Here is a 15,858-nt window from a genome sequence, read left to right as displayed (position 1 = left end):
TTGTTCGTTGCCTTGCAATTGTAGACATTAAAGGCATGGAAGACTCGCCCCAAACCGCGTTCCGCCCTCTGAAAAAAAGTTAACTTTCCGTTGCTTGTAAGTGAAGTTTTCTAATTGCAGACAGTAATGAAACGTGATACCTTGTTATCTTTTATCTGGACCTGAGATCAGGGACTTCCATTACAACTCCCTGTTGAGATGCCCATCGCTTCTATGTACACTGTGTTGTGGGTATTGGCCGCAGCTGCATGTATTGGACTACACTAGTGTCTAATTACCGGCGGTAGCAAGCTGTGTGTGTATTTTCTGGGATCAATGGTGATGTCTAACACTTCTGTTACACCACATTCGAAACTAGGTTAGATTACCGGCATCAGACGTTTCTTTGTGCGCGAGTCTTCACTCCGTTTAACTGGCCTATATTAAGCTCAGAGTCAAACTTAGGGGTTCCGTTATACCCCATGTTCCCCTACACAATATACGTTTTAATGAGTATGGTTTTTATGTGAAGTTCCTCATAGCTGGTAAGCAGTGGCGTCACCAGACTTTTCAGTCTGGGGGGGGGCACCAGCATTTGATGGGGGGGGCACTTAGGTGGATACGGATCGCCGTCCTGGGGGGGGGGACTAAGGGGAGGGGTGCCCCTCCAGGCGCGGCGGAACGGGAAAATTATTGGGGGGGGGGCTAATGTGTAGAGACTATCTAAGCGGAGCGCCACCATCGGTTGGCGCGGAGCGTACAAGAAAATTTTGAGTTTTTCAAACCCCCAGATGGCCGGAAACGGCACTTCCCGAGTGTTTTATGCTGCAAATACCTAGCCCTAAAATATGGGTCTCAATCCTGCAACTTCTCAGATTGCACGTAAAAGTCTGTAAAAACATAGTAATGTATATTCGATGGTGTTTTAAGAGAGTAGCAATTACTCGTAGTGTACTCGCAAAGACGTTTTTGAGTGTAGTAAGGGGATGTTGGAGAACTGGCTGAAATGAAGCAAGTCATTGGCCTAAGACGAAGTTGTGTTGCGCTTACCGGTACTCACACTCACTGCTTCCTCTTTTCACGGGGCGTGAAGACGCGGTTGGGGTGACAATGTGGTCTATAGCCAGGGGACGGGCCGAGGGTCCCCCAGCATTTACTAAAATTATTACACCTATATAGTATACGTGTGCATCGGACAGATCGACAAGTATGCATTGAAAAATGGGCAGATGCACGTTTCGGAGCCTCGGTAAATATTGGGGGGGGGGGCTTATCATGCATTTGCCCCCTCAACTTTGCATTGGGGGGCTGAGCCCCCAAGCCCCCCGGTTCCGCCGCCACTGCCCCCTCCCCTTTGGAAAATTTTTGCATACGGAGGATGGGCTAGATGCAAAATGCTGCCACATTTGATGCTAAATTCGATTTGAAGATATCTCCAGAAATTGCTATTTTTGAGGTAATGATTTTAACAAGGCGCAGAATTTTGCAGAGGATATGAACCACATGCTGCCGATATTATGCCTAACCCTATCAATAGAACCTACATTTGTTGAATTAATGTGTGCATGACCCCCGACTCCTTTCTTGTCCTTCTCGTTTTCGCCCATCATCTATTAAGATGTAACAGGTTCCAGCATCGTTATTGGCTCCTATCAGGGATCTCACTATGCAATCCAAAGTTTGATCACACATCGAGTATGGCTCAGTATGCAGGTGTGAACATTCGCCATTTGTTCCTACAAGCATCTGGCCTCAAATGACCTCTGCATCCCCTACACAACAGGGTTAATATATGGGTCCACAAATATAGGCAAGTATGGTGCCTGCGGACCCTCACATTCTCACATTTCGTCAGCTCCTAACCTGTCAACCTCAGACCAAGGCAACATACCGCAGTACCCTCCCTTGAGTCCCTTCTCACAGTCATGTAGCTCGCGAAGCGGACGTGTATATCCGCTGGTATATATGGCGTGAGCACTGACACATTCAATGTAAATATCGACACCTGTTGTGATGGCGCGGGTTACGACTTCGATACCCGACGTTCAAGGATAAACTTTTTCATTTTTTTCGCAGCTCATTTGAAGAAAATACGAATTACTGTGCTTCTTTGTCCTTAACAAAATATATATATATATATTTTTACCAACCCAAATCTCAGATGGTGGGTACTCGGGGGGCACTAGGTTTTCCAGGGGGGGGCACGTGCCCCCCTGCCCCCCCCCTTGGCGACGCCACTGCTGGTAAGAAACTTTCCACATTTTTATGTGATTGAAAATGAGCTTCTAGCTATAGTATGGGCTAGTCAAAAGTTTGAACCCGTGTTTGCAAGGCACTGATTGAGACACCATTTACCACCAAAGTGTTTGCAAAATCTAAAATCGCAAATGGACTCATAATGCGAAGGGCATATTGTAACGCTTTATTGTATTCGGGTCAGTAAGGGTACTGAGAACATCGGAGAAAATATCTCAAGAAACAATTTTTCTGCTTTTTTGAAATGTAGGGAAAAGAGTAAAAAGGAAAGAAGATAAACAAGTACGTGATTGTTTGTAAAACGATATTTTGTACTAATGGATACTGCTAGGTTCAAACCGGTACACAGTCTTCGACGCAGTCAACCCGATTTCTTACGAAGGTAGAATACTTCATTAACTCTCCCAAGCGACAAATCTAAACTATATATATGCCACCAATAATCACATTATACAAGATTCAAACTATATATAAACTATTTTTAACACCATTAAAGATAAATAATTACCCCCAAAATATCATTTTTTTTCAAGATAAACATTGTCATCATAATACTTAAACCTATATGAAAAAATGGACATGTCTAATTGATTATGGGAAAACCCCGACTAGTACTGTTTCACAGCGCTTCTGGTTTCTACTGAAAATACGCCCTCGACAGAGATTTTGTTATCTTCGGTGAGGAAGATATTATTTATATTCAAATGTTTGTATTGAATTCATATGATGTTATGACTATTTTTTTTCCACTAGGCTAACTTCATATAAAGCCTAAAGTTACTCGTTAGGTTTGCAAAGTTTTTCATATTATTAACACCAGGCCTAATGTTAGGCTACTCGTAACAACGTAAAATTAACATGCAGTTTACCGGGCCTAGCCTAGGCCAAAGTTGCCTCCTTATAATATAAGTTATAGGCTTCCAAGGTCTAGCTTTGATTGTACATGTAATGTTAGCAATAAGGCCATATCGTAGTATAACCATGACAATATGCATTATTTTACTTATAGTAAAGTACATCCTAAATTAGGTATTCCGAAGTAAGCCTACAATGTGCTGTGTATGTGTCACTTCCTCCAAAGGCCATGTAAACAAGTGTAGTACTAGTAAAGTAGTAGTACTACAGTAAGTACTATATTAGTTGTATCAATATATATAAGGGGTATATTGTCTTGTAGCATAGGAGGAGGCTACTGCAACTGCTAATTCTACAAACTTATTTATCAGTTGTATTTCTTTAGTTGCTACCAATTAATATGGCAGAGCAGATAAGGATGTAAATGAGTGTTATTCTCCTAAGTTGTAGCTGGGTTTATCACAATGTCGCTAGTGTTAGTATTACCACACCGTTGGTATAGCAGTTCAGTAACCAAACAGAGTGCAGGGTATACAAATTTCACACATGGTGATGAAGTGTCAAGCATCGAGGGTTAAATGTGATGCACATTACATTCTTTGAACCGGTGGATGAATAACAGGTACTGTATTTCTTTGAAGAACTTACACAATGTTCCATTCAATGCAACACTTGGCAAGATGTGGGATAGCTGTAAACTAGGTCATCCTCATCCACAATTCTGAACATGACAATTTCATGAGAATGGACTCTCTTCATTTCATGTGGCATTTGAATGACGACTCTTTCAACTAGCACTTAACCTGCAAGTGCAAGTAACAAATTTTGCCTGTGATATTTGCATTAGCCAGACACAGAACACATGTGATGTTTTTCAACACACTGTTTCATTTTTGTCCAGCTGCCGGGAGAATAAGGAAAGAGGGTCATGTTAGTCACCTGTGCAGCATAAAGAGGGCAGTATGCTGCCAGGTGAATAACATGAGACCTTTTTCTGTGATAGATTGGCTGCCAGGGAATAACATCAATGCATTCCCTTATTCACAATGCACCAGCAGGGTGAATAGCACTTGAGGACACGTACTACATCTATTATGGTCAGGTACTGAGGTGCTCCCTCAATTACACCCCTGCCTTGTTACTCTCTGAATATTCATTGATAGGAGAAGGCTTGGTATAAGCCTGTGTTCATTCATGATCATCATATGTATAGGGTTTCAAATGAGCTTCTGTTGGCTCACTCAAACTCACACCTACACCTACAACAAAGGCAACACAGTTGAAAGCATTAAGTGCTTTAAATCTCGATGATATCAAACCATTTTTGTCTTTTGGAAGTTCATTCACTACAAAAGTGGATAGGCCTTCTACTGTAGCTTAGGCTAAGCTAACTTACAATAGTTCCATGAATGCAATGATAATTTTTTTCAGTCTGATTGTTATCTTGAAACAGTTCCAGTTTCTACTTATGTTATAGTTCCTAGTTACAGTGTATACATGAACATCTTCTTGGAACTTGGTGGCAATGAGGCACCTTGTTTGTAATTTTAGCAATTATCAAAGTGTCCTCTAGCTCTTTCTAAGCAATTTCTTTTCATGACTGTGTATTACATTTAATATGACTTACTTTTATTTTGGTCATCTTTCCTAATCTTCCATTTCTTTGTTTTGCTTCGGTTTGATAAAGCATCGTTCCCATGGCTGCAGATGATAGGGAGATCCTTCGTGAAGTTTGGCAAGGAAAGTTACCGATCTGTTTCTCTTTAGCAGACGATGAAGAAAAGTCATCAAGTATACGAGAACCTTGCTTTGTAAGTTTTTGTTTCTTTTTTTCTTTTCTTTTTTCTTCTCACTTGGCTGTGTTTTGTCTTATTTTGTTTTGATACGTGTTTTTAATAATCACGCTTGTCAGTGAACATAAAGATGAAAGAGAAGAACAGAAAATATAACATAAAGTAGGAAAGCAGGAGTGCAGGGAAAACCTTTTGGAAAAGTGATAATGTAAAATATCTGCAAGCTAGTGAACAGGATAAAAAAGAACACAAATTCTGTATTCTGTGCGTGTTTTTGTATGCTGTGCATGTTTTCATCCCGTCTGTTACTGTTACTTGTCATTTAGCCTTTGAAGAAGATCCTGCTAGGATCAACTTAAAATACACAGGATAAAAAAGGATAGTTCTAGTAAATCTTGAATAAGTTTATCCTATACCATAAAGCAATACACTGGTTTCCTGTACATATCCCAATGTTTGGTCAGTGTGAGCATAATATCACTAGAATTTTACATTATTACATACATAGTCAATTATGAGGGGCAAAGATACCCTATTTTTTTCTGGAATTTCTAAGCAAATCTTTAATAGAGTGCTATGAAACATTTTAGCAAGGAATGTTGCCCGCTGTTTGGTTGGCTACTTAAACATTTCTGATCGTCCAACAGTGAGAAGGCTTCTTTGAGTTACTTTCAGTCATGTCTTCTGAAGTGAGTTTAAGCTTTGAAGTTTCAGTAAAACTGTTAGTCTCTGCAATGGAACATACTTGCCACTTATACCTGTGATTCTTCCTGTGATTATTGAAAATGATACCTTTCAAACCTCTTTTTAACAACTATAGCACATAGATTGAGAAACGTTACAAAGCTTTGCAAAATCTTTGGCAGCCAGTTAGCAGTATAGATCACGCACATTAAACTGCGGAGCGGTATCTACAGCTCTGTTAGGACTGATAGGACAGCGCCCTCTGTGTAACGCTGAAGATCCCCATAACTTTGACAAGGCTTTTGTACCATCTTTGAAAATACAGGGCATTTGAGAATAACATTTTTTTGAAGGTTCGAAGGTAGCTTACCCATGTGTAACTCGCATTACTTTGTCAGATAAATTTCTGATAAAGGACTCCCACATTGCAAATAAGGCCCTTTGCCCTTACAGCTGATACATTCATTATAATCTAGCCTTGTGATATATATCATTGTTGACTTTCATTAACTTGAAAATTTGATGTCCATATAATCTTCCCATTTTATCCTTTTTTTTGTGTCCAGCTCTTAGTTTCCCGTCTCACCTATATCACTCTCATCGCAGAAAAAATTCTTAAGCATTTCAAGAAAGGTGAGGAACTCCCTGAAGGGGAGGAGCTCTGGTTTGAATTCAACAATCAACCTCTTAAATGGTAAAGTATGTTTCCATTCAATTTTATGAATCGCAGTATTTAGTATCGCCCTTTGAAATACCGCCAATGGTTGTCGGACCTCTACCTGTGTGCTCAGATCCTCGGGACCTGCACATGGCCCGACGGACTCAATAAGAAACAGCTTTTACAGCTTTTCTTTTATTTCTTGTAACTTAAGTGAACTAGTGACCAGAGTGTTTCCCTAGAGTCATGTTTCATACAGACATAATTTTTCATGTTTTCTTTGTAATTAATTTTGCTCTACATTTGTAGGAAACTTTTGTTTTTTTGTTTTTTTTGGCAGGCATTATCCAGTTGGTGTCTTGTTTGATTTGCTGACTCATAACACACCACTTCCATGGAATGTCAAAATCCATTTCAAAGTAAGTACTTGTCGAGAAATCACATCACGTACGTTACTATTAGCAACTGGATACGAAAAAACATATGTTCTGCAACGAGTACCCAAACAGGGAATAACTTTACTGTCCAAGAAATTCTGTCTAGCAGTTTTGAAGGCACTGCATTTGGTCTTGTATAAAATACTATGGTTTCTGTAAACTTACAAACACCGCTTTATATCTTTGCTCTAAATATATCAAACAAGTTGCCCATATAGCATAGAATTTTGTGATGCAATGTACCTGATAAATTATTCCATACTCTATAGTTTCATTTTAGATTTCATAACTAGACCTCTCAGATAACAAAATTACTTTCTCTATGAAAGTGTTTCTTTTTTTGCTCAGAATTGAAGATGGGCAAGAATCAAGTATCTCAATAAGGAGTTATCTGAAATTGATAGTAAATTCACTGTTTAAGCTTTGATTTGAATAAATCAGTGATGTTTTCTGTAGCATATATGAATCTATTATGAATAAAGATGCTTTAAAAATGAGTTTTAACTACCAAGCTACAGTAGCCTGCAAATTGAATTACCATTGTACATGCTACCAATGATTCTGGACCTCACAATGAAAAAAACATTGTCCACTTATATTCACTTAAAATTATTTCATACTAGCAGTAGCTTTGGAATATTCTCTTGACCCTCCCCCCTTCTCCACATCACTGTGGGGTGTTTAAAGATATAAAACTCAGAAGCCAAGGGGGGGGGGAGGCAAGGAGGGTGAAAGGGAGGTGAAAGGACAACTACATCGGCCTTTATCTAATGCCAGGGCTGATAGATCATCGCATTTAAAATAGCTACTATGTATGCATGCATAAAGTAGAAGGTTATATTTCCTACTTTTACAGAGTTTCCCAGAAGATGAGTTGTTACACTGCGAGAGCAAAGAGGTGGTTGAAGCACACTTTATGTCCTCCATAAAGGAGGCGGACATTTTAAAACACAGAGGACAGGTCATCAACAATATGCAGAAGAGGGACCACAAACAACTATGGCAGGGACTGCAAAATGGTAAGAATGTGAAATAATTTAACACAAATTTTTACATTTATTGTAATATTGCATCTAGCTAAATTGACAATAAGAACCAATGTTTGAGTTTGTTGATTGTAAACCTCAGAGGTTTACAGTTCAAACAACTGGTTGGGGACAGGGTGGCCAACTTTTCTTTCTGCGACCCAAAATGGCAAATTTTGCGGCCAAATCGGGTGAAAGGACTCCAAATACGAATTTGTTGTTATCTTATGACAATTGACCATGCATATGCTGGGTAGGAATTGTGTGGGTTCACAGTTTGTTGCAACTTGGAGGTGTGGGGTCTCTTACATGAACACTAGAGAGTGGCGGGTTGTTAAAAAAAAATACTCCAATGTTTTTACCAACGCGTAGGCCCATCTGCAACTTTTAAACAGACTGAACAACATGAAATGGTTCAAATCAATCTCCTTTTGGGGGAATTAAAAATTTTCAGCTTCTCCTAAATTAAAAGGCCATTAAGAAAACAATTTCAAAATGCTGTTTGACTAGGAGCTTTAATTTTCCTCTGGCAAATGACAGTGTTGAAAAACACTGAATTTGTCTTTTTGGGTGTTTAAAATGCTGATTTGTGATTCATGTTAACTGTACTTACTATGTACTGTCTAACTGATTCTCATGTATTTCATTTGATCATTTCTATAATGTACCAATTGATCACATGGTATGCTGTTGGACTTTGAGCAGTGGTGAACCACCCATGGAAAGGCGGGAAGGGGGGGGGTGCAGGGGAATGGGATATTATATACCAATTGATCACATGGTATACTGTTGGACTTTGTGCAGTGGTGAACCACCCATGGAAAGGCTGGAAGGGGGCGGGTGCAGGGGGATGGGATATTTTCTTTTTCCCTTTCACGTTCTGCTACATCTATCCTGCTGGTGTACTGTTGTATCAATAACATCCTGGGTCCTAAAACTTTGGAGACTGACAAACCTCAGTGTAACAACGAAGCAATAATATCACAGTCATTTAGTCCAGAATGTTAAGAAACTGCCAAAACTTAGGCGAGAAAAGAGACTTTTTTTCCCAAAGATTGCTTATGTAGAGGTTAAGGGGGTATAAGTTAAGTGCTTGATACACGATATTGACAACAACAATTTTACCCTTCATCAAATATGCAAGTTAGGATTGTTGTTATTGGTAAATTCTAGTGCTGTAGATTTTAAAGTGTTGGTATTTGGTATTTTGAACAGGCGGTACTTTCTCATTAAGCTTTGAAACATTCCTTGTGATATTAATTCAAACAAATATCTGTGATACAGATCTTGAATGTGATATCTTCAGATATCGAAATGAAATATCTCGATTATTACAGTGATCTCTGACTGGTTTGATATTTCGTCACGATAACTTTTTGTCTGGATATCACATATCTTAATGCTAAGATATCCAGATATTATGATCTTGTAAGTAAGTATGTAAGTCAATAGGCTCACAACATTTTCAGATGTTGTATCATAATATCTTAATATTCATGTTTTACAAATACTTCATCATAATTTCTAAACTGCAATAAGTGCAATAATTTCTCTAAATATCTACATATCCTGTCGTAAAATATTGAGATATTCACCTGAAAAACACTGTATTTTTGCCCTGTTGAGAGATGTACCATACAACACAACCAGAGCCAAATCCATAGCAAGGCAAATCCGTTGCGTAAAAGTTACCACCCATCACTTTCAAAGCTTCGTTCTTCTGTATTCAAATGAAATGTCACGTAAATGGGGGTCCGACTTGTGCTGTGACACTACTAATGTTAATAACACATTTTGTATCTTCTTCAGATAAATTTGACCAATTTTGGACAATAAACCGGAGGTTAATGGAAAGAACAAACGAAGAACCCTTTAGATCGATACCTTTAAGAATCTATCAGGTAAAATTCTCAGAAAGCTCAATTGTTTGCTTTTTAACAATGTTCTCAATTTTACCTGCATCAGTATGCACTTTAACTCGAGTTACGCCTCTTTTGGTCACATTTCCGATCGGCTAGTTGTTTTGCAGTAAAGTTATTTATGAATTATAATAATTATGCACTCATTTTACCTTGGAACTGAAGTTACATATCAACTTGGTGAAGTGATACATTGAACAAAGAAATTATGTACAGAATTATTGAATGGAATTCTTGCTGCAGTGATCCATAATTAATTCTTTAATTCATTAATTTAATCTCAGTAATTCTTTTGTTTAAGTTGTCATCGATACACATTGATTGCTAGCAACTGATAAGTTTATTTCGGTCAAGTTTTATGTCAGTTAGTGTAGCATAAGTCAAAATTTTTGAAATTTTAAGTAGTGGAGCATAAGTCGAAATTTTTTAAAAATTTGAAATTTGCTTTGATACCCTTGTATACATTTTATGTAGCCATCAAATTCTTTATATTTGAAAAGGAGGGAACTTGGGGGGGGGGAAGGCAGGGGGGGAGGTTATTTGGATCGGGTCATTCAATTAACCAAATTAAGGTGGTTTTGAATATTTAAATTTAAAATCTGTTAATTCCATTTGACTTCCCCTTTCCCCTACAGAGAGACAAGATGTACATTCAGAGGTTGGCCAAACCCGTCAGTGGCACAGGGGAGCCACTTAATCTCGGTCACGTCCTGAAACGCCTCCTTCCAGATCGATTCAATAACTCAGGTAAAGAATCTAATAGAGTAGAAATATAGTAAATAGATTTAAAAAAAAATATTATCTAGCTAACCTGCATGGCTCAATCAGGATTTTTCATTCTGACCATCATCAATTCAGTAGTATGGGCAGCCATCACTGCCAAATATAGTAAATTCAAAATCAAAGTGTTGGACTTGCTAACAGCCGTCAGGGATATAAATTAGGGGTATACATTAAAAAGTGGGGGTGGGGGGAGGAGGAAGAGGAGGAAGGGGGGATGGCAGGGAGCATTATTTAGCTGTCCATCAATTTGTCTGTCTTTTAAATGTGTCCTTAGTCTGTTTTTTTTTTTGGGGGGGGGGGGATGTTCAGTTTGCTTCTGAAAGCGATCCTGGAGACGTCAGGCCCTCTATATAAATGACTCTTGTGACTCGGTTAATTCAACTAGCTGGCATCCAAAAACTACACATGATTGCATTCTGTTTTGTTAATATATTTAGAGACAAAGTATAGGTGTGTTAATTGCAAATCTAACAAAGTAGGGTTTGAAAAAAGAAAAGAAAAAAAAGCCCTTGATTTCTAATTTTTCCAGCAACATTTGTTTATTACAGTTTTGAGTGAGTGTTAAGATGTATTCAGTAAGGAAATAATACTGAGTGAGTGGTTTTGCATGGGATACACATTGTAATAAATGTAAATGTTGCCTGTCAAATATTTTATTGTACATGCTAGAATATCATCTCTATGTCCATTTGACCCACAAAAGAAAATTTAGCTTGGGGAGGAGTGTGGGGGGGGGTGGGTTCGAGACGTGGATAAAGTACAGAGACTCGAACAGAATCAATTCATGTAACCATTGCTTATGTGTACAGGGCTGATGGGGGGGTGCGGGGGGGGTGGAGGATGGGTGGGTTTGAGATGTGAATAAAGTACAGAGACTGGAACAGAATCAATTCATGTAACCATTGCTTATGTGTGTACAGAGTTGAGGGGGGGGGGGCAGGGAAGCAAAACAGCAAAGCTTTTGTTTGATATTGTTCCTTTGCTGTTTGCCACAGTTCTGGTATTGGGTAGGAGAAGTGTGGATCCCAAGAATTCATATGCATCTGAATCTAGCATTGAAAACAGAGAATATTGCAAACAACTATATAGTGTAATAAGTAAAATTGAAAGCTAACCATCATCATTAGTCTATGTGTTTGTCTTGATGGAGATTCTGTACCAATAGATGGTGAACCACTCCCCCAAACAGGCGAAGAAGAAAAATTTAATTTATTCTGTTTTGTTTACTACGATAGGTTCCTTCACACATATTATGCTTGAATATTTAATGATTAACTTCTTTTACAATGTTTTTTTCTTGGAAATGCTCAAATCCAAAAAATGAAATTTTTTAACATTGACCTAATACTTTTGCATTGGATACATTTTGTCAAGACCGTTTTACATGCACCTCTAGAGTTTGAAAGACAAAGAGGAAAGTAACAGATTTTAACCTCCTACTGGCAGCACACATTGGCAAAATGTCACCCCAAAGCAACCTTTAAACCTTGATATCTCTCATATGGAGCAATATTAAATTTGATAATTTGGGGGAAAATGTTTGTCACAATGATTTTCCATCATATTTTAGCTAAACTTAATCATTGGGTTTGCTTCTCCTTTGAAGCTTCGCAGGTTTTGGGTAGGAGGCGGTATGAATGTGAGAAAGGGGATTGTTTACAAGGTCAAGAAATGTTTCTTTCCTTTTTTTTGAAATTATGAACAGAGAATTTGAACAACCGAGCTTTGATTCACGGTGTGGAGGTTCCCACGGAAACACCCGTCCAGTGGTTAAGTGAGCATCTCAGTCACCCAGATAACTTTCTTCATATCGTGGTGCTGCCACGTGAAGCAGCCGAACCCTGACGAACAGATGGCTGATTCATGGCTATGTCACGATATGTTAGATATATCGCAAATAAGTACATCGGTGCCACCTTTGAACCAACCTGGATGCAAAGAAAAAACACTGCTCGTAAAACAAGTCAGGATGGAATAGAATTCTCTCCATGGATAACTTACCGTTTATAAATGTTTCAACCGAGTAAGCTTCTATGGTGTGGAAAACATGCCTGATTAGATTTTAGTGCTTTAGTAGTGGGAAAAAACAGTTTGGAATTGTTTAAGACTGTTGTGCATTTAGGTGTGAGGTGTGAGTCTATGGCTGGTAAACCATAGATGACCTTGTCAGACCAAACCCCATCAAAAAGATTGCAAAGAGAGAGAACAGCAGACGGAATTTGGCTCAGATGTAGTTTTGTAGGTTCGTTAGGTATGCATATGCGAATGTTAATTTCATTAACAAGCTGTATATATGATCTTAAAGAGTTAAATTATAACATGTATACTTTATTGAGTAGATCTGATATTTGTAAAGTGTGGATTTAAATGAAATATGCTTGATATTGCTTGTTAAGTATGAGTTAATGAATATGGTCTGATATTGCAAACCTGTGGATTTATGAAATAGGTCTTGTACTATGAGCTATAGAATTTGTATAGATCTGATATTATAAGCTATGGGTTAATGAAATACATCTGATATTGTGAGGTATGTATTTATGAAAGAAAATCCGGTAGTGTGTATAATGTAGGTTCTTTGAAATGTATTTATATATTATGAATAACTGTATAGTTGTAACATTTAATTCTTTCTAAGTATATCTATGGGATCTTGGATGTATGGGCTTAGGCGATGATCACCTGGGACAAAGAAGAGAGGGAGGGAGTTGGGGGGGGGAGAGGAGGGGGAAGGGGTTGAGGGTGGGGAGAGGAGGGGGTGAGGGATGGGCGATTAGGTGGAGGTTGGTTGATAAGACACCTCATTTTCTACTGCTATGTCATACGTAAGACACCGACTGTTGACTTTTTGCAGTTTGATTCAGTCTTGAATTACTTGCCTCTTAATTATTTGAGTATTAAAAGCACTAATCATTCTTTTAACGCTGTCGTTACGTTCACTTTTGTTACATTTCCAGTACTTTTCTTGAAATGATCAGATAAAATGACCCATGTAGCACCTTGGTAAAAAACACCGGAAATCACTAGCTGTGTGTTATGTACATTGCAAGTTCAACCTGGTCAGCCCTAGCTTTGTTTGTACCTGGGGGAAAAAACGGTGATTTTCCGGGTATCACGTGATCTACGAAGTGACCAAAGTTATTTTCCTCATCTTAGCTAATGAAGCAGCTGCAGCAGGAATAAACTTTCACAAAAGAGATTGAGGAGCAAGATGACGAAAAACAGCTTTGGTTACTTTGTAGATCACGTGATATTCAGAAAATCAGCGTTTTTTTCCGGGTATAAACCAAGCGAATGCTAACCAGGTTGAATTCATAATGTATACAAATATCATTAGAAACTAAAGTGTGTTCATTGCCAATAAGCTAACCAAGCTGGTCTACACAAATGAGTATAGACGTAACTGAATGCAGAAGTGTGCAAATGTAAAGTTTGACTTTACAAGATCCATTTAGTCATAAAACGTCTTTTGAATATCAGCAAATTGCAAGCTGTGTTCAGTATGTACAAACAAATGGATTGTTAACCATAACATACATACACTTGGCCATTTCCGAATATCATTGGTATTGTGGTACTTTGAATGGAGCACCCTGGCAGAGGTATTGTACATTCAGAGAATATGTAACTTGTGCTTTTTGCATTTTCATTGTAGGGCGTCCAAATAGCATCTTCATCAAGTGGACTTAATAGTGAGACAGGCATTGCTAGGTGCTGCTATTAGATGTCCCATCAAGTTTCAAAACTTTGGTGTTTTTCCTTTTTCAAAATGTTTTGACAAATTTGCAATACAATCTTAGTGTTAACACATGAACTCACCAATATAATGTGAGACATAAACTGACTTATATAGTCTTTGTTTATTTTCTGTTCCATCAACCCCCTCCCCTCCCCCATCCACCCCTCCTCTTTTGTTTTTGCCTCATTGTATTGTCTCTTTCAATATTCTGGTTGCAGACACTTATCATAAAGAGAGAGAAAATAAATAAACACAAGTCTTTTAGTTGAAAATCCTTTCTCAATAACTCGTCCCTAGCTTGATTTGTGTTTGATTGAATGTGACCCATTTCAACGTGTTGAACCTCCCTTTACTCCAGGAAGTGAAACACGGTGGGTGCTCTGTGATCTCTAAATGGCACTGATCCTTCAGAGCCTTGATTTCCCTATTATAACCGGTGCTGTGGCCGAAAACCATATATGTATGTGTGGTATAAAACCGCTAAAAAAACAAATTTTCAAGAAAGGAGACAATACTATCGCTCAGAATCAGTCTATCACCCTAAAAATGTTTCAGACGCAATCTTTGATCATGCCAGTTTGATATATAAAATTCGGTCATTCAGTATGTTACTTGGCTGAAAACCCAGTCAATCTTTCCTTATTTTCCACGCGCAATTTGCAGATTTGTCGAAAAATGTCCATGCCGGTGTCAAACTCACAATTTTGTGGTATGACTCCCAGGACGGCAAGTCGAGAAACTCACATGCACTCGCGGCGGATAGCTTCCTTCGCCTATAGTATGTCCGGGGACATTTTTGGCCATCGTTCCTATAGGCCTATATCTGAGGCCCTGGCATGGGCGTCAGCAGGTTTCAGAAAGTGGGGGGGGGGGGACACTATACTATCTAAGCGGAGCGCCACCATTGGTTGGCGCGTAGCGTACCAGAAAATTTTGGGTACATAAGACCCCCTAGATCGCAGGAGACGGCCTTCCTGAGTCGTTTTTAGTTACATCAGAACCAGATCTGTGAGGAGAAATTTTGTCTCACAAAACTAAATTCCGACAGAAAGTACTGGTAGAAAGATGCCGTTCTGACACCAAGGGAAACGAATTACACAGCATCCATCTCAAACGAAATATTTTCGGTAGTTTGGTATCATATAATACCCTGCATACAGGCAGAATACTGTCTGTAGGGCCTAAAATATATGATATTACCTTCCTGGTGGGGTCTTCGACTTGTTTTCAAGTTGAAATGCGTCGTTTTCTCTGATTCACAGTGTAGGGCAAGGGGAATTCCATTTCTGGCGAGAAGGGGTGCTTCCACAAAACACTCTAAAACATCGTTCAAACATCGCACAAACTTTTATCAGAGGTCTCGGACGAAGCGGGGAGGGTGAATATCGGAGGAAGGGGGATAAAGGGCCAAGCACTGTTCTAATTTCCAGTGCAATTTATTGATAATGATTCTTAAGTTAGATTCTACTTGAATCAGCTCAGCAATTGTGATAGAAAATCGCGCATATGCATGTGATTTTTTTAATAACTGCTCTGAAAAGTGGGGGGGGGGGACAAATGATATGATATCCCCTCCACTTTTGAAAGTGGGGGGGGGGACATGTCCCCCCGTCCCCCACCTGTTGACGCCCATGGGCCCTGGGGTCATTCCTTGACCGACTTGGTGCAATATAATGTGCCCATTTCGAAGTAAATGTATTCACAGATTGTTAGTTGCCATGGGTTTGAAC

The 15,858-nt window shown here is 38.9% G+C and overlaps 1 protein-coding gene across 1 annotated transcript; it reads left to right on the top strand.

Annotated features, from left to right (window-relative positions):
• Positions 1-2,824: 2,824 nt before the first annotated feature.
• On the top strand, positions 2,825-14,233 carry LOC139962823 (autophagy protein 5-like). The gene is made up of 8 exons (XM_071963181.1): positions 2,825-2,913; positions 4,778-4,901; positions 6,134-6,261; positions 6,566-6,644; positions 7,519-7,681; positions 9,497-9,588; positions 10,242-10,353; positions 12,095-14,233. Exons 2-8 carry the CDS (start codon positions 4,788-4,790, stop codon positions 12,232-12,234), a joined length of 828 nt encoding a protein of 275 aa, XP_071819282.1. The 5' UTR covers positions 2,825-2,913; positions 4,778-4,787; the 3' UTR covers positions 12,235-14,233.
• Positions 14,234-15,858: the final 1,625 nt, after the last annotated feature.

The sequence above is a fragment of the Apostichopus japonicus genome, chromosome 21 (genome assembly GCF_037975245.1).
Source record: "Apostichopus japonicus isolate 1M-3 chromosome 21, ASM3797524v1, whole genome shotgun sequence".
In the NCBI taxonomy this organism is placed as follows: domain Eukaryota; kingdom Metazoa; phylum Echinodermata; class Holothuroidea; order Aspidochirotida; family Stichopodidae; genus Apostichopus; species Apostichopus japonicus.
This window is presented reverse-complemented; position numbering and strand designations above follow the sequence as displayed.